Source organism: Micromesistius poutassou, assembly GCF_964030765.1.
Source record: "Micromesistius poutassou genome assembly, chromosome: 9".
Classification (NCBI taxonomy): Eukaryota; Metazoa; Chordata; class Actinopteri; order Gadiformes; family Gadidae; genus Micromesistius; species Micromesistius poutassou.
In genome coordinates, this window is record NC_140279.1 from 16829688 (window position 1) to 16849376 (window position 19689).

The 19689-nt window shown below is 43.6% G+C and overlaps 2 protein-coding genes across 2 annotated transcripts; one reads left to right on the forward strand and one right to left on the reverse strand.

Annotated features, from left to right (window-relative positions):
• Positions 1-335: 335 nt before the first annotated feature.
• On the forward strand, positions 336-8675 carry LOC311352651 (afadin- and alpha-actinin-binding protein-like). The gene is made up of 14 exons (XM_084472447.1): positions 336-407; positions 1668-1771; positions 2247-2410; positions 2846-3049; positions 3387-3497; positions 3608-3743; positions 3895-3970; positions 4345-4513; positions 4704-4851; positions 5355-5491; positions 5972-6166; positions 6472-6589; positions 7101-7248; positions 7555-8675. The coding sequence occupies exons 2-14, from the start codon at positions 1753-1755 to the stop codon at positions 7655-7657; spliced, it is 1728 nt and encodes a 575-aa protein (XP_084328573.1). The 5' UTR covers positions 336-407; positions 1668-1752; the 3' UTR covers positions 7658-8675.
• Positions 8676-9007: 332 nt separating this feature from the next.
• Positions 9008-19040, reverse strand: LOC311353167 (vitellogenin-like; the record flags this gene model as incomplete). The annotated part of the gene is made up of 34 exons (XM_084472986.1): positions 9008-9120; positions 9448-9609; positions 9990-10155; positions 10347-10441; positions 10537-10631; positions 10718-10898; positions 10993-11119; positions 11230-11365; positions 11456-11598; positions 11820-12023; positions 12225-12293; positions 12421-12465; positions 12581-12909; positions 13013-13223; positions 13321-13462; positions 13964-14149; positions 14236-14329; positions 14566-14752; positions 14899-15018; positions 15103-15201; positions 15332-15456; positions 15543-15640; positions 15736-15953; positions 16042-16260; positions 16341-16466; positions 16552-16717; positions 16809-16966; positions 17063-17213; positions 17413-17561; positions 17838-17999; positions 18092-18343; positions 18439-18590; positions 18702-18722; positions 19001-19040. 34 exons carry the CDS (start codon positions 19038-19040, stop codon positions 9008-9010), a joined length of 4941 nt encoding a protein of 1646 aa, XP_084329112.1.
• Positions 19041-19689: the final 649 nt, after the last annotated feature.

The window sequence follows — 19689 nt, forward strand, 5'->3', positions numbered from 1 at the left end:
GGCTGGGATTTAAATGGGGGTACCGACTCAGATCTTGTTGACAGTCAACACTGAGGAACATCGCGTTTCGTATTGGGTGGCAAAGGGCTGAATAAAAAAAATACCTGGCTGATAAATGTATAAAAACTTCGTAAATTCAACTATTTTATTTCGAAAATAAAATAAATACCCTCCACTACTTACTTAACCCCCACACAGGGAGGTTGGAGGGAGTTGAAATGTTGCGCAAATTTACCGGAAGCAAATCCTAGACGAGACCCAATCAAAACAAAGCAGCGTTTGGTTGCTAGACAACGAGTTACCGTAGTGTTTGGAGTGACGGCGTTCTTCAGGGGCGGCGTCGGAGGTCGGGACAGTGCATGGAATATGGTTCGAGACAGCAGGAAAATAATAGTTGGTCACCACACGTAAGTAACCCCGTCTCTGTTCCTCATGGGGTCTCGCTCAATATTACTGGCGTGGAGTCATTCTTTATCTTGCCTTTTTTTTTTTAGCTGTTAGGTGGATTTGTGGTACACGTCCGCTGCGAGGGGTTGCGCTTTGACCACCGAGCTGCAAGTGCTCTGATATGCTCCAATATGACTAATAACATGCGACTTAAATGTAAAATGTCACTCTTGGTAACATTACTCAGCTGATCTATGCTGGGTAAACGGGATCCAATCAATGGGATCACTTACTCGCCCCCTATCTCTAAGGACTTATGCAGTAGTATTTCTTAATGCTCACTATCAGGTTTGATACTTCAGACTTCAATGATCGCAGAGGGCGTATGTCACGAATGCCTGACTCATATGCGACGTGTACACGTGGTGGACTTCAAATCAATTAATTAAATACTTAAATACGTAGATTAAATAGGCCATTAAGTAGCTCACTTCTCGTTAAGCTTCGTGACTTGGGCTTGCCATCTGGCAGGTAGAATTACCGAGTGTAGGCCCTCACCTCCACCACTGTACCTACTGAACACATCTATTGTGTGACAAATTGTGCTATTATTACTAGGCTACTATAACGAATGTATAACATACATTTACCTGACTGCATCTTTAGAATCTGATCTTGGGATACAGAATCCTACAACAAAACTATTACAAATGGATAAATTATATTATTGATGTATTCTTGATGTGTTCTGTGCCTCAATGTATATATTTGTAAAATATGCAACTTGTTTACAACAGTTGCCTTGAGGATAGTTTTTATTCAGCGTACTATGGGAGATAAGCTGTTCTCCTGGTGCCATACCTCCAACCAGACACGCTTATCTCTATGGGAACAATGCAAGACATCTCTGAAATAAAGTTCAACGTCTATCAGAAAAAAAGGCGGAATGCATAATCAAGCCTGGGCCATCAAATTTATTAGAGAGTTATTCATTAATATTTATTAAGAGTTAATGAGTTGGTGATCCCAAATGAGTGAGGAACTACGTTTATGTACTTCATTTGGATAATGGTGTCTCTAGTGTATGTTCAGTTCAGTTCGATTCAACTCAGTTACTATTCATTTAATTCAATTACATTTTCATGTGACACACACAACCAACAGGACAATAAACAGACCCAGAATCTGGGTTTGCATTGTGCTTGGCCCAGCTCACTCTCTGACCTTGTGCATAATCCAGACGGTGCTCCACTCAGCCTAATCTGAAGCGTCTATTTCAGGATCCTCGTGTGTGTGCGTATGTAGGCAGATCTGGGGTGTAGTGGATGAGCCAGATACACAGACTCCAGGGAGCCTCGGACCACAATGCCAGAGTCGGCCCTCGGTGAGTGTGACCTTCCAGGTGTCTCACTGGGAAAAGTGCCCTATTTGTTGTAGATTTGCAGTAGGCCTAGTGTTTCTGAATGTGATAGAGGATGATGCATGAGTCTTGTTACTGACAGTTGCACTGTTAAGTGTTCATATCAATCTGTGTGTGTTACAATAGGGTTAGGGTTAGTAGTACTTTTTAGAAAAACTCCAAAGTTCCAAATTACATAATTGTTACATTTTAGTAAGAAGTAAAACAAAGACATGTTTGTGTTTATTGTACAAGTACTCACCCGGATTAACCTTGATTAATATAGGCAGTATGGACTTGTAGTGCTTGTTGCTCAAGGCCAAAATACATCAACTGTTGTATTGTAACTCATACTGTTCTCAGGCCATTCAAACTGTGTTACATGAATGCCAATCCCGTGAACTGAGACCCTGAACTCTGACAAAGCTCTTTTTTTCCCTTTCTTTCTTTGTACGTGCAGAACTCCAGAACACTGCCGGCAGCACTGTCGTATATAGGATGTCTCCCCTGGGCCATTTCAGCCAATCAGAGGCTCCCCCTCTGTCTGGGCACAGAAGCCCCTTCGTACTCACCTCGTTCTGCACGGAGGACAACGTCCTAGAATGTCGCTCGTACATCAATCAGGTGCGTGCAACCTCAACGTGTGTTCTGAAGCTGAGGTGTGCGCTGAACAGCACAGAGGCAGAAGTTGTCAACCAACATGCTATGATTACAGCACTCTGAATCTAGGTGTGCTGTGTGTGGATCGGCTGTATTATGGTGAACATTGAATGTACGTCTATTGCTCTTTGGTGCTACTAAGGAGTGTGGAAAAATAACACAGCATTTCAAGTGAGCTTGGATTCTAAGACACAGTCATTCATGGGCGACCACGGGTATCAACTTATCACTTATTCCCAGCTACCCCAGGGGGTAAAAGCCTTGAAACAGACGGATCAAGCATGCAGCTTAAATGACCCAACTGGCGCAAAGGGTGTGTCCGAAAAGAAACACGCCCTGTGGATCCGTATCGTCACATGTGCCTCCCTCTCCCTCTCGTCTCTCGTGCCCGTTCCCCAGGAGGTGTCGTCTCTGGGCCTGCGCGCCGTGTGGACCCAGGCCGACGGGCCCGCGGAGCTCAACGCGGTGGCGGTGCTCAACGGCCTGTACGAGCTGATCCAGCTGCACCGTCAGGGCCAGCGAGCCCTGGACGACATGGAGGTGGAGCGGCTACGTTCGGCCAGCAGCGCAGAGCTCCTGCAGCTCAGCAACACCCGCCTTAAGGTGACGGGAAAGCCCTCCCCTTGCCCTAGAACCGCAGTTGTGCACACACAAACGAAAACCGTAAAACAACAGTGTGTGTGCTTGGGACGTATAGGCTCCTACTGGCCAGAAATGAGTGTGTGTTTGATTTAAGCCTCAACATTCACTAGGGCTAACTAAGTGCACACCGATGAGAAGTGCACACCGATACATACAGGCTTAGTTGAAACATCTTTTCGTACGACAGATCGAAAAGTAAATATTCGTAAATATTGAACTCAGACAACATTACACAATTGTAATTGCTTAGTTGTGGCCTGTTTTGATTCTTGTATTTCTGCTGTATATTGTCCTACAGGGCCAGCTGGAACTTTCTAAAAGAGAAAACACATCTCTGCTTGAGAAAGAGCGTCAGCTGCAACTTAAAGTGAAGAACTTACAGAGTTGCCTCAAAAATGAAAAAGAAGAGGTACAGATGATGTCATATTTACCTTGATGGCAAGTCTGTATTGTGAAACCAGATCTGCTTCTCTGGGGGAAAGTATGTTGACTTCACCAGTGTGTGTTGTGTTTTGTCAGGTCCAAAGACTACAAAACATAATTGCTAGTCGGGCAAGTCAGTACAATCATGACATGAAGAGGAAGGAGCGAGAGTTTGGCAAAATGAAGGAACGCTTGAATCAGCTCCTGGTCGACAAAAAGGAGAAGAAACAAGGTCTCAAATGTTTATTGTGTTGCCTTTGTATATTAGCTTCTCATTTATACACATTACAGTTAATCTATGATGATGTCATACACTACAATTATGGTTTATTTCTTTATATTCTGAAATTTATATATTTTTTCTTGTATTTTTTTACTGGCAGCAATGGAAGTGTTAAATTACGTTGATCGCGCTGACGGGAAACGGAGCCTGTGGAAAACTGTGAGGACAGAGGCCAGGTATGTTCTGTAGAACTCCCACCTGGAACACCTAGAACTCAATGAGCTGAAGAGGATATGGAGGATATAATATTATATTATTACATCATTATTATTACCATGATTATAGAATCTGGATGCATACTGTTATGAGGCAGAACTTTATTAAAGTGCGGATGTCAAAATTCACAACAGAAGAACCAGGTTTCTTTATGAACTGACCAATAACAATTGCCTTGTATTATAATCCTCAACCGACCAGTAAAACACCAAATACTTTCATCATCGGTCAAGACACAACCAGTACTCTGTGTGTGCTGTAAAGCTAACCGCTAACAACCCGCTGCTACTGAACTCTACATGGCCGCGTGTATGTGTGGACGATCGTCCCGTAGGCACGAAGGGGAGATGTACCGCACCCTGCTGAGCGACTACGACGCCCGCCAGAGGGAGCTGGTGCTGGAGAACTCGGAGCAGCGGAAGGTCCTGCAGCAGATGAAGAGGGACATGGTCTCTCTGCTGCGGGGCACCAAGCCCGCCAGGCCTAGGGACCCGCAAACACAGGTCGGGGAGTAATGTTGAGGCCTTTGGTTCACCAGGCTCATGTTAAAATGTAAAAGAAAATCTGTCGGATTGGTTGCTGGATGAGATTATCAGATTCTTTATGATGGGCTAGCTGCTTGTGTGGTCCTAAAATGCGGTGAAATACACCAGTGTCATTACACAATATCGTGATATCTTCTACACTGTACAGGCAGACTCTGAGGACGAGGAGGAAGTGTTTGAGTCCAGTAAAGAGGAGGTGGAGGGGTCTTGCGTGGACGCCAGGGAGAAGCTGACCAACAGTATTCGCCTGAAGTGGAGGAAACTCAAGAGCCACATGGAGAGACTGGACAGCCAAGGTAGTGGACCTCATGGACATCATGTCACTGGGGAAGTTGTACCTTTCTGTGAAGACAACTCAATCTTTGCTTATTGAAACCTAAATGATTAAGAGTAAATCATAACAGTGACGTCCATATAGCTACTGGTAGCAATGCTAGACATTGCTGGATATATATATATATATCAATATACAATGTACTTAATATAAGAATGCTTTTACCCATGATGTGTGTATAGAGCACTTCCCATGGTTTCATGTTCATGTTTAACTGATTTAAGTGCTACTTTGAACAGCTAAAGATAAGCAGAGAGCTCTAATTGTTATTATTAAGTTTTATTAACTTTAATGGTATATTCAGATGGTATATAAAAAAATATATGTGAATGCCATTGTGAAAAGAGAGTTATATTTAACCAAAAAATATGTTTTAATGAAAAAATATAGTTGAATCGGTTCAGACCATTCAAAGCCTGAGTGAATGAAACTCAAGGGTTGCTGTGGTCTTGTGTGGTGGCACAGCGTCTTTGGTGCAGGCTGGGGAGGGTTCCGGGCCTCATGCCGTCCCTCTGGAGACCCATGGGCAGGAGATGGAGCGGCTGAAGCTGGAGATCCAGCAGTGCAAAGACTTCATTCACAGCCAGCAGCAGCTACTGCAGGTCTGAACATCTTCATTCACTGCTAGTTTGCTACGGATTAGTAACGAAACATTTATGTCTGTGTGGGTTTTTTAAGGATCATCGTTCTCTTGCAACGGTTTCTGAATCATAAAAAACAATATTGAAAATACTTGAAATATATAATTGCATCAGTATTAAAAAGCTAAAAACTAGTATTAATCCTCTGCACTGCACAAGTTCCCTCGCTAGCGGGCTTTAGTGGTTTGGGTTGTAGCTTCAACCTAGGTTTACCAATTTCTTTTTACATAACCTGGGCCGATTTTAAAGTCCCCTTTATATACCCTTTATATAAGTTCCAGTTCCTGCATAATTTTCTTTCTTTGGCCTAACAACAGCAGCTGACGGCATCACTTCGGACGACTCCCAATTGGAAGTGTAACTTGTGCTGATATCAATGAGCTTCAGTTGCTCCTTCCATCAGTGATCGCTCACGGTTCCCTGTTTCCCTCGGCCTAACAGCAGCGCCTGACTTCCCCGTGTGAGGAGGAGGAGGCGGCCTCGCTACCCCCCGGCGGCCACATGCAGGGGGGGGGAGGGAGGCCGGGGGAGAGGGGGAGGCTGGGGGAAGACTGGAGGGCTCTGGAGGAACAGAGGACCCACTTTGAGAAGGAGAGGAGGACCTTCACGGAGGCGGCCATACGGTTGAGCCACGAGGTGGGAGCGAAAAAACCACAAAGAACAAATAACCTCAGTGCGCTTTTGGCGGGAAAGGGAGTTGGTTATTGTTGTTGTTGTCATTGTTAAAAGAAGAGATTCTTACAAAGTGGGAATGTCATGCTCCTTTAGGCAGACTTTCATGAATCAACATGCCTTTGATTCAGCATTGTTGCTGGATGCAAACTCAAAACAAATTGTTTTATCCATAGTTCCACAATTTCTCCATATACCAACCTGATTTGTTGTGTCTGTATCTCTTTGTATAATTAATCCTTTTCATATATTTGTCGTGGTATTGGCAGCGAATGATGTTCGAGGAGGACCGTGCCACGTGGCTCAAGCACCAGTTCCTACACTGGACTCCCTTCACCGACCAGAACCAACCCCAGATGACCACATCTAAAAGTGCCCTCTCAATATGTGAGTCTCATCCTAACCAGTATCTGGTTCACCACCAACGCTGTTTTCTTGACAATATCAGGAACTACCAAGGCAATAAAGTAACGCAAATGATCTGTGATTAATTTCATTTTCATTTCATTTATTTAGTTAAAGGACAGTGCACATTAATCTACATTTCTGTAAATGTGTTAGCCAGCAGGCTAACACAAGATGTTAAGCTAGGCACAGTAAAAACATATTAAAGAATACACACCAACAGATAACAACCGTATAACATGATGCCAATAGACTCCATTAAAACATATAACCATACAGCCATTAATATAAACCACCAGACAGGAGAGCTACAACAATACATAGCAACAGACCAACATGCACTCAGCTTAAATACCATCAAAGGTGTTCCTATTCTTGATTCTTGCTTAAAAGCCAGTCCTTAAGACGGTGGCTGAATGTATGGTGGGAGATGCAATTTCTAATCTCGACGATTGATGATTAACGATTGATTATGAATGATTCCACCATGCAGGTGAGCTGGAGGCTGCGTCAGTCTTCTCCCCAGAATGCTTGCATGGATCCCCGTCCCTTGAGACCTCTTCCTCACCTGGATGCCAAGTGCTCCAGACCCAGTCCACAGCAGACCCTTATCACAGTCTTCATCCCTCCCCAGAAAGCAGGTACCGGTAAAGGCACAGCTATTTGTCAAGAAGACCAAAAAATATGTATGTGGGTTTAGGACTAAATGAGCTGTCAACGTCAAAGTGTTTTATCATCAATGTGCAGTATAACATTAGTATAATGCCATTCGTATAAAACAGGGCAATGGTAATATACACACAGTAGTGATGAAAATAAAGAAAAAAGGAAAGTAGTCTATTAACATAAAATACAGGTACAGGTACAGGAACAGGTTCAGGTTAAAAACTATTTACTGTGAGACTGTGCAATAAAGTGACTGTGTGTGGAAAAACCCTCTCTTTCAGTCAGAGCCAGACCCAACCAATCACAATCAACGGCTGCATAGGAGAACCTCCTCTTGGTTCTAGCGGGGGAACGGCCACCGTGCGCACACAGTGGACCAGCTGAAATAAAGCTTCTGAATAAATTCGTTACTCACAAGAAACCAGCGTGTGATGCAGAGAACGAGGACTCCATGATTCTGTATTCATTGGGCTTTTAACAACGGCTTCTTATGATGAACAAGCGCGTTTCATTGTAATCCTACACTCAGATGGGGAAGGCCAGCGCTTGAAGACACCTCGTCACTCAGTGGGTCGAATGAAATGAAGCAGTTGCTCAATCGATCATTCACAATCGATCAATCAATCACAGACACGACGCAACACAAACTCTGAGTCTAAATCACAGAGATACATCTGAGAAGTAGATCTGAAAAACTAACATGATTGACCACAAATGAAGGAGCCAAAGAAAAAGGTTACGCGCCCTGGTGTTATGGACATGGGACATCGATAAATACTTATTGATTAACTTATTTTCAATGTGATTCCAAGTATTTTCAGTTGTGTTTCATTTTTATCTTGTATTTCTTTTTATAGTTTGAATATTATTTAGTTTGAATGTTTTTTACTTTTACTTTGGCAGGTTGTGAGCGGTGCAACACCATGGCACGCAACTCCAATTGAGTAATTGTTCATTGTTTACATGGATAAAAGTGTTGTGCGTTACTTTACTGACATCATTTGGGGTTCATTAGCTGTATGTTTTGGTTTTATGTCATATGAATACTTTTCTAAATATATTAAGAATGGATTGAAATGCTGCTGTTAAAATTGAATCATCTATAATTATATGTTTATAACACCTTAGTATCAAAGATTGAGTAGCTAATTGTAATTTTTATTACATTGGACCTTATGGAACGTCTATTCTATAAGTGGACGTCATGAGCAGGTGCCTAATAACTTTGTTGAGGCCAAGAGAGTCAACAATATTAAAGCACCAACAATGTTAGAGAAGCACGTTGAATGCTACCCATACCCCCACCCCTTTGTTTACCATCTGTCCAGGTAACAAACGGACAATTTGTGTTCTTGTCCTTACATTTTGTTTTCAAATTGAATACACTCTTTAACGAGGCTAAAGAAAGGTAGAGCTGTTTTCAATAAATGTTTACTAGTGATTTTACAACTTTGATGAATGCGTTTAATGAAGGGAATAAGTCTCAAAAAAGGGTTTCTAAGCAAATAATTATGTTGTGTTCACATAATTAAAAGTATATAAATTATATCGGACAAAAGGGATATTTGTACAACAGTTTTTAGTATTGTTTTTTGACATAACATTGTATTGTCAGACCCCTGAGACAAATCAGACACATTTTGTATTTTTTTCATATTGTGTTCTTTCAGAACACAGAGGTGAATTGATAAACATTTAATGGGAGGGGGCTCTGGTGAGCAGGGCATGGTCCGCCTAAGCACAGTGACTGGCGCAGCTGCAGGCCAAGTGAGCCATGACGCTCTCCCTCAGGTCCACACTCTGCTCCAGGAGGCTGCTTAGATCCCCAGAGCGTTCCTGCTCGGCGCCTAAAGGATGAGAAAACATCAATGATGTCGAGGGTCGCTCAGCATGGTGTGTATGTGTGTGTGTTATTATTACTATAAAGCTGTGCTAGTAGGGACTTTTCTTTAGATACATTTAGGAGCAGGTGTAGGGTATTAAGTCATCTTGCTCAAGGATGCCTACAGGAAGACTACAGGCTATCACAATCACACTACACACCACTACGACTAGGCTATTTGTCCGGTCGCACTAAATCTGTTGTATTCATGTGTGAAGGAATCAGAAAAGTGGATGAGTGGACCGTGTTAAGGAATAAGGAAAGGGGACAAGGTGGTATTGAGGGTGCTCACTGATAGGCAGGCAGTGGAAGCCAACGGTGACTGGGGTGGTCTTGAGCGGCAAGCAGCCAGGGAGGCAACGCAGCACCGTCTCGACTGAGTGGCAGTTAGACTCCTGTCCGTGGACAGTGATCTTCCTCTCCAGCTGCACAGACTCCTGTCTCATACGGCACTCTGTGGCGGGGTAGAGGAGGGACGTGTTACGCTGAATGGTTTCACGTAGAGGTCAAGTTTCCCGTACCTACGTTTTTACCACTCATATGGTGCGTATTGATTTCTTTCTACAAATCCTTTGTAATGTGGTATTCAAAGTAGTATATCCTTAGATACCTATTTTATTTCTAGGGATTCTTATCATATTTGTATTCTTACATATTCTCTGCCAGCTTACTTCTAGATACTACTACATTTTGCACACATCATCATATTTCATATTTTGAATCATATTTTTTCTAATCATCTCTTTTTTGATTTTGATTCGATTTTTTTTCTCTCTCTTTGTTTTGTTTTACTGATTCAGAGTATGGTGGAGTCAAGGCAAAGCATTTTTTTACCGGAGGCATCTTGGCAGTTTTCAGCGGGGATCACCCAGGAATGGGCGTAGCTGACAGCGTCCTTGGCCAGCTGTCCGTTGGGGGTGCGGAACTCCTGTCTGACCTCTCCGTCAGCCTTTCCACAGAGTCCACATGTCTGTCCCTTCATCCAGTCGGCCAACTTGACCTGTGAGTCCAGATGGCATTGTGTCAGATTACCTGGTAACTCTTATGTTTTTATCCATGTCAGTCTGTTTAGGCCCTCTGCTAATAGGGTCCGGAAATAGTCCGGAAATACACCCAAACATCCCCAGGTCAAGATAATAAAATAAGGTTTCATTAAATGTCCTCATTCAAAGGGTTTTAACTCTGTTTTACCTTCCAGGAGCTCTTGTCAAAGTAGACCTCATGAAGACCGTGGCTGGCAGCAAACACAGAGATGCCCTCACCGTTAGCCTTGATCAGGATTGTACCTTGGAAGTGGAAAAAGCATTTAGGTTTTGAGTTGAAGTCGGAGGGCCATTACAGGATGTTGAAGATTGAATGTTAGATGTTTTTTTTCCGATACCTGTGGGGTGCTGGTAGGGCAGGTTGCTGATGGGGATCTGCATGCTGTTAACCTTCACAATCATGTTGTTGTTCTCGGGGTACAGGTCAATATCGCTAAAAGAAAAGATAAGAGGCGTTTGGTTAGGCATATGCACATGGCCTCCAAATATATTCTTCTTCACAGACACACAAGAACTCACATGTCAGCGAGCTTCACATTGATCCAGTTCTGCTCAAGTTCGTCCTTCTTCAGCAGAACCATGAATTTGAGCTCCTGGGAGCAATCCTGGGCCAGAACCTGGTTGCAAGACAGGGGCATCTCGTTCTTGTACCTCCTGTTGTTGAATGTGGTCAGGGTGTTCTTGTCGTAGCTACACTGAGCTGGAATGGGGAAAAAAGGGAACAGCATTTAGGGATCCATGACTCAAACAACGTCTTTGGATGCTCAATACCATGGCTTCTCCTGTCCGTTTACCTTCATAAACCTGAGCCAAGATGTATTGGACTTTTTCAATTATGTTGTCTTCGAAGGGAGTAAGGCTGGTGATTCTCTCAAGAGGCAGAGCAATCGGAAGATGCAGGGCTAACTTGTAGATAGTGTGCTGCGCGGATAAGAACGAAATGTTTTTTTTGTTATTATTCAACATGGTATATCAGTCATATTAGTCACATATATTTCACATTTATCCTGAACAGTGTCGATTTGACATACCTTTGGTGTCTTCATGATCACATCAAGATCCTTGCTAGATGTTGCGACCACGATGAGAGAAACCTGCTTCTCAATGTTGATCTCCTTCGCTTCAACGAGTTCAGCGCGGACAGAGGCAGGGATGTACTTGTAGATGCTGTAAGAGGAAGAGTTGGGACACAATTGTAATAGGCTGCGTTACATGACAGTAGCACGGTACAGGCTGCATGGACGGGGCTGCTCCTACAGCTTAGCGTAGGTCTTGAAGGACATCGGCAGCTGTTCCCAGGACACTGTCAGGCGAGCAGCAGGGCTTTTGTCGATCAGGCCAGTCTCAGCTGAGGCCATGGTGCTGTATTCCTTGCATTCAGCTCCCCAGGCAACCTTAGCCTAATCAAGAGAACATTCTACATCAATGTATAATCCATGCCAAGTAAATAAGATGGAAGACAACATGACATCAGTGTTTTTAGCAGCCGCTTTTATCCAAAGGTACTTCTAGTTGTAACTGAGAACAAGCAATATTACCAACAAATATGGACGTGCTCCATGAAAACATTTTTTTTGTGCAAAATATTTTAAACCAAGGATATGAAATACATGTTACTTACAGTTACTTTGTGCTTGCTAAGCAGCATTCCATCAGCACACAGTTTCCAGGTGTCACCCTTGGCCAAAGCTGCGATGATCAGCTGGACTCTGGTGTTGGGCTTGTCCAGGTAGGCGGACAGCTCGTATCCCATCATTTGGTCAGCTCTGACCACACGGACCCAGGCGGCGAAGGCAGGAGGAGCTGCGGCGCCAAGGTATTTATTCTGTGAAGAAAGTACAAGAGTTGCAATCAATAAAATCTAAATAATTACCTGTGGTTCAAATGCCTTGATCCGATGTTACTCTCAGTGACTTCCGACCTATGTTGTTCAGGAGCAGGTAGGGGGTTGGGCATCTTGCTCAAGGATACCTACGGGTAGGTGGCAGACATTCTGGATCAAACACCCTAAAGTAAAAAGTCTCACATTGTTGTAGATGGCCCGGAAGCTTGAAGCACTGCTTTTGCCTGTGGAGGTTCTCTCTGCGGAAGCGGCCTGAGAAATGACAGACATGTACATTTGGTTTACAATATGGAATCAGTCGTCAGCACAGAAAACATAGAAACCTAGGAACGCCATCATGTATCATGTACGAATCATCGATATGGGACAGCTTATCTACCTGCTTCTTGTGGTCCTTCTGGAACTTCAACGGGTACACAACAGTCTGCGTGGAACAAACACAGAATGTCATCTCAGCAAATATAGACATACACTATTCACACGGCCCGTTTGTAAACATCATGCATCTCCATGAGAATCTCAGGGTGGCAATCTCTTACACTGTACAGACGGTCCCTTGCAGAGCGGGAAGAGCTAGAGGAAGAGCTAGACGAAGAGGAGGAGGATTTGGAGTTCAGTTTGCTGCTACGGCTGCTGCTGCTGGAGGAGGAGGAGAACAACTTGGCACTGCTGCTGCTGGAGGAAGAGGAAGATCTCTTCACGGTGGGATCCAGGATTTTCTTGAGCTTGAGCAGAGCAGGTTTGCCCTGGGCGATCTCTTCTTCTTCTTCTTCTTCTTGGCTCAGGTTGATCTGCTTAATGAGCTTCTCTGCAGCCTTTTCTCCGACTTGGACCTCAATCTCTATTCTCTCAATTTCCTGTCCTTCAACTGTCAAAATAAATGACGCACACGCACAGGAAGTTATGTGGTTGACTTGAGGCACATAGCGTTTTTGCATGCATCATATAACGTGTTTCATTTTAGTACTTGCCATGTTTAATGACCACAGAGACAACATGCTTTCCAACCAGTTTGTAGAGAGGCGTGTTCCTGATGTATGAAGCATCCTCAGACTCCAGCTCGACGCAGGTCTTCATTGCGGCTACTTTAGCACAATACTTCTTCTCAAATCGGGCAAGCTCGGACTTGATGATGGGTTTCTTTTCAGATACCATATCAGAGAAGATCTCGGAGGATTTGGACTAAACAAAAGAAGGGACCATGAATAAGTAAGGAAATGATAGTGAAATGATGGTGCAGGGCAATGATTTTTCAAAGACATCATTGTGAACAACTCACCGAGCTACCAGACACAATGGAGTCGGCATTAGACACAAACTGTCTGCCCATGAGGGGCTTCAAGATCTTTTCGGGAATGATGGGCACGATTTTCTCAGCCAGGAGATCTTCAATGTTTCTTGTCATGGCGAAACTCTCATAACTGTTAAGGAAAAAAAGGGTGGTAATGGTCATCAGGTCATGTTTGGGTAATACACATGAAGACCTTGCAGAGGTGCAGGTGATGGAGTTGCGTGTGGCTCTCAGCACCCATACTATTGCACTATTCGGTTTATGTCTTCTGACAAACTCAGTGACACTAACAGTAATGAGCATTACTGCCCATTATTTGGAGCTACCTAGACTGAACCAACTTTTGTCTTTAATATTTGTCATATCATATCATAACCAAACAATTTCCTGTAGCAGCCCGTTCTAAATCAGCCTTCTTATATTTGTCTGAAGGAATGAGTTCTTCTCTGAGTGAAGGAGTAGAAGCCACAACCATAGGACTGGCGAATAGCTGGATTTTTTATGTGAGACAACATTTCTGTTGGTAGCTGCAATAAACACTGCACATGGTGCTATCTGGAGCCCAGCTATCTGGTCTGTTACACTCCTTCAAAGACTTCATTTTTGTTTAAAGTGCAAAGGTTTTCTTTACCGCACGGCTGCAAGATGTTCGGGAACAACCACGGGCAATGCCTGAATCCTGAAGTTGCCTTCAGTGATATCAAGGGTGGCTGCAATTTTGCCTGGCAGGACAGTGTTGACTTTGGCTCTGACGAGCACAGATGACTGGATGAGGTCAGTGTTTACGCCCATCACAGCGAATGACTGAACAGCGACACTAGAAGAAACAATGGATTTTATAGGTCATCATATTATCTTGGTTAAATATATATATAGGATTTTAGGACTAACAACCTGACTTACCTGGGCCTAATCTCAGTCTCCAGGTTAATGTTTGCCTTCAGCAGATGAGTCCAAAGGAAGTTCTGGGGCAGAGCAGGTGTGGTGCTTGCCTTGACTAACAAAACAAAGGGACAAATAATGCACATCCCACTTATTGGAAAGAATGTTTAAAATCCACATGGTGCAAGGCCTCTTCTCGCTCTTTCTTACCAACTAAAATAAATTCAAACGATTATCTAATTTATAGCATTAGAAAGTAGTGTTCATTATGTACCAATATCCTTACTACTTATTATGTTATTAAGAAACATGTTCTTCTGGGTGTCTTTACTTTAGACTGAAGTCACATACTTTGGATGGCGGCGTTAGCGACAGCAGCGGTGTACATGCTGAGCTCCATGGGGAAACCGGCGGCGGTGGGGAGGATGCGGCGAACCTCAGCAGCCAGCACTGGCTTGGTGAGGTGGGTGGTTATTCCGGACAGCAAACTCCTCAGAGCGTCCTTTCCCATTTCCTGAACTATGGGTCTACTGGCAAGCTAACAGGAGCGGCAAAGTGTTATTTAGCAGTGGTGGCTGGTAACGCAACCGTTGTGACTTAACATTAACACATTGTTTAAATGTTATAATTGTTATCAATGTTGACATTTGTTTCGCAGCTGAGGAATTGTAAGTTGAATCTTACTGCAATGGCCTGATCGATCAGAACTTTGTCGAGGTTGGCAAAGGCGATTTCCTGGCCCAGGAACTTGACGTACATAGAGGCCAGAGGCTGGCTGGTAGGCAGAGATCTCCAATGAGACAGCTATGGACAGAGCAAACAGTACATCGTCACATTGTGCATGGAGCACGTTTGTCCGTGTGTGATCTGGTCCATTTAATTGCTCACAGCCTTGATGACACGCCTCATCTTGGTGATCCTGTCAGCGTTCTCGTAATCGGGGTTCTTCAGAAGAGCCTCCTGGAGTCCCGCGGTCCTCACTCCAATCTAAGAAGAAGATGAGATAATTTAAAGTGTGCACCAGTGGCCTTTCTCAGTTTATTAAGTCAATAAGTAAGTTATTTTAGTAAGCTCAACCTGCTTTAGATAGCTAAAAGAAAGGGCTCGGTTAACACACCTCCAGAACATCAGCTGCGGCTCCGGCGAGGTAGCCACGGGTTCTGGCCATGAAAGCCCTGGGAAGGATGCTAGCAGCATCATTGATGTAGAAGGCACTGGCAGCAGCACCAAGCATCAAGGGCTCTGTCCAATAGTTCCAATAAAAACTTTTAGATAATCACCTGACAATGGTAACGATTCATAAATGTTCTTTCCCTTGTTGTCCTTACCGCTGTAGGCGTCCAATTGGATGGCTTTGCTGAAACGGTAGCTCAGACGTTCAAACTTGGGGCTCAGGATCCTGACAGCAACATTGCATGCGGCAGCACTGCAAGAAAAAGCAAACCATAAGTCTTGCACTATTGGTGCAAGGTGGTGGTCATGTGGACGTCATGAGATATCAAGAGGACTGCCTGCTCTTACACAGAGGCCTGGTGAGCGGCAGTGCTTCTGGTCAGGGACTTCATGTGGGAGTAGGTGAAGCTGGCCACCTGCAGGTTCTCTTCGGTCTTCAGAACGTTGGCGAGAGCAGTGACCAGACCAATGTGAGGCTTTGTCTCAAACAGCACAATGCACGCAAGCATTCGCAGCTCAGGCTGGAGGGCTTTGTCCATGAACAACTGCATGACCATGTCTTGGATCTGGGATAGAGAAACAAAGAAACTCAAACCTGGAATCTCCTGCAGATGTCGGCAGAGGTCTCACCAGTGACTTAGACTTATTACTGACCAATCTTGGCTCCTTCTTGGCGATGTTCCTCATGGCCAGAATGGCGTCAATGTGGACTATCGTGGGCAGGGTTGCAGCAGAAGAGCCAAACAAGGGCAGGACCTTTGTGATTGTCTTAAGACTGTGGGGGTTTCCGGCGTTACCCAGAACCTTCAGATACATAACGATGTCCTCAGTGTTTTCCTCGGCAACAGCTCTGGCAATTTTCTCGTTGATGGGCTGGCAAAGGGAAATTAAGAATCATTCACATGTCCTGACCGTTATTATGTTGAAAAGCGTGGTAAATTCCTATTTTCTACCTTGATGAGCTCGGAGGGGCAGGCGTTGTTTTCAGAGCAAAACTTTGCAACCATGGTACCATAGCCGAGCATGGTGATTTGACGCAGAGCAGGATTCTCCATAACCAAGTCGTTGTTGATCAGGGACTGGAAACATGGAATAAGTCAATTAAGTAGATAGTTTATGACAACTTCCATCCAATAAACTGCTTATTTAAAAAATGTTACCCACTTTCATAATCGTAATGGCCTCCTGATCAGCTGTCACCATATGTATAGAAGCTACAAGAGCCTGGGCTGCCTCATAAGTGCTGATATCTTTAGCCAGTAACTTCTCCTTGATGAATCTCAGAGTGGTCGAGGTTCCAATGGCGGGAAGGGTATCCAGGATCCACTGTCTAAGAGTCAAAAAGAAAGTGAAATGAGCTCAACTCAACAGTTTCGTGTCAATCTTTTCATTATTTATCATGATTGTATCATCTAAATCACCTGTAGACTGGTTTGCTCTTGAATTGATTCCAGATCTGGTCAATGTCCATGAAGTTGGATTTACGGAGCAACTGAATCAGTTCCAGGAACTTCATGGGGGCTTCTTCGTGGACCATATGCTTGTTGTTGATGACAAGATGGTTGAGGAGCTCCACGATCTAGTGATCAAGGGCAGAATAATTCAGGTTATAAAAACATATTCACATGAAAATGATCTATTTGATTGATACTTATATAACAACTTCAAGAAATACCTGAGCCTGGGCGTTTGTGACCTTAAAAAGCTGAATGGGTGTCTGCAGGAGCTCAGCGGCAAACTCATACTTGATGGATCCACGGTGGAGATACTGAGCGTTAACCGGTGCAATGGGGGTCTTCTGAATCTCAAGGAAAACCAAGGACTGCCTATAAAAAAACAACCACAGTTAACCACAGTTAAACAACAGTTAACTGTTTTTGTGTTCCTGATGTATGAAGCATCCTCATGTATGAGGATACATCCTCATGTATGAAGCATAACAGCCCCCACATTCTTTGGGGCTGTTAAACAGCCCCAAAGAATGTCAGTAATATTGACTTTGGTTGTGGTGGTTATTCCACGTACTTGGTGTTCATCTGGGCAGCGCCGTTCAGCTCGTTGAATGGAGAGAACTGGATGAGCTCATTGACAGTGGCCTGCAGGATCAGAACTCCAGTCGGGACTGGCTTCAGCACATAGTTGTACGCGGCAGCTCCCCTCAGGTGTTTGGCCCCCTGTAGCGATGAGGCATACATATACACATTCAGACATTGGCATTGTTGGCATTGTTTTTGGTATCTGTGGCACATTATTTTTTCTTTTAATTTAACTTGACAAATGTACATGAGATTGATGGTGGGCTTACTATCTCGTTATTATCGTTATTATTATTTTTTTTTTAGCTGTACCTCATGTATTACTGTTATTCATTGACATAGTGATTTTTTGTTTCCCTGCTTCTCTCGACTGTGTATACCATTGCAGATAACTCAAAAAGAGCTTAAGTTTACCTTCTGGCACTCTGTGCATTGCTCAGTGTAAGCCAGACCCAAATCCTTGACAACCTTCTCCTGGCAGTTATTGAGATCCCTGGACTTGGTCAACAGAATGCGATTGGCCTTCTCGTCTTCAGTGAGGGCGTAGAGCGTTTTGCACACGCCCTGAGTTCCAGCCTGCATGGTACAACACACGCACACATTCAGTACAACTCGGTACAGGGAATAAAAAAAAAAAAATCACCATGAATTTACATTTTGTAACAAACCTCCTGCAGCTCATAGACATTCTGTGTCTTCTTGATGTTGAGCTGCAAGATGTTCAGGACACCTCTGAAGATGTTCAGCACGGTGGTGGAGACGCCTTCTGGGGAGTGGACCTTCCCGACAACACCATTGGCGTACTCAAACTTGATGGGAGTCTCAAGCTGGGCGGCCAGGGCTTCCTTTAGCTTGTTGGCCGGGATGAATGGATCCTTGGGCAAGACGCCACTGTACTCAAAGAGCTCAGGATCGGCAAGCTAGGAGGGAGATCAAATCATCATTAAACGGGTCAATAGTCGATTGCTGTTTTGGTGCAATTGCATTTGGGTGGTTGCCTTAGTGGGATGCTTACCTTAAGCAGGTAAGTATTCTCAGCAATGTTACTGATGAGAACTTTACTGAGAACCTTCAACCCAGCGCTCGCCAGACCCTCCTCAGGAAGGCCCGCCATGAGCACCGCCTCATACTTGTACACATAGGCCTTGCTGCTGGCGAAGTCAGGAGCTGCAAGCACAGTTTCATTTAACATCCGAGTTATCATGGGACACCAATGGAGATACCCATGGAGTTATTCTCATGTAAAAGTTTCCCCCCTGAGTAGCACTGCACACTTACCAAAGTTGACGTGCTGTCCAGCTAAAATTAGAGAATAAAAAAACACAATTACAAATTTTCAAGAATTCAGAAATTCCGAATGGTAATGTTGTACTAGTAGTATAAACAATGGTTTATTATTTCAAGTCCATTTTCAAATAAAATGAATATAAGACATGGAGGTCTCCAAAATAAGACTTTATAATTATATTTCAAATAATAACAATGATCAAATAATAATAATAATTATTATTATATATATAAATATATAAAAATATATAAAAATAAGACTAGATGTTAAAAGCACATGAAAGACTCACCCACAACGGCCAGAGCCAGAGCAAACACAAACACCTTCATTGCTCATATGAATGTGGAATTCTGCAGTCCCAAGCAGCCTTATAAAGGGGGGCATTTTGCGGTTAACCTAAGGTCAAATCACAATGTCAGGCCAACCTGCACCCATGACATTGAATGGTGGCTATTTTGCAGCACATTTCAGTTTTATCTCATGAGCTTAAACAACCTCCCCTATTTGTTGGTTGTGGTAGCGTAGCGGCGTGAATCAATGAATGGGAGGTTAAGGCCACCTGACTTGCACTTGTTTGAATAGGCAGGGCTGCATTCATCAGAGATTCAAGGGTTACGAGACCAACCCATCATTATGACATTGAATCCAACTTGTATGGGTGGGGGTTAATTATTAGTTTATATTCAAATCGCCAGTCAACCATATCTAATGGCCATTAAAATCTGACTGAATTCCTTAATAAAAGTTCAAAGAATTCACACTTTGTGTGGCTCAGTGACCTGGGTTATTTACCTCCTTTATCTGTTTACTCATGCGTTCATATTTACTACCATGTTCTTTCACCATGCCTGCTGATGCTGGCCATCACACAAACATTCAGGGTCAAAAGCATTAACAAATGTAATAGGAATAATGAGATATTTATTGATAAGAATATAAGAATATGCACAGGTGTGATATGCAGTAAAAAAAAATCCA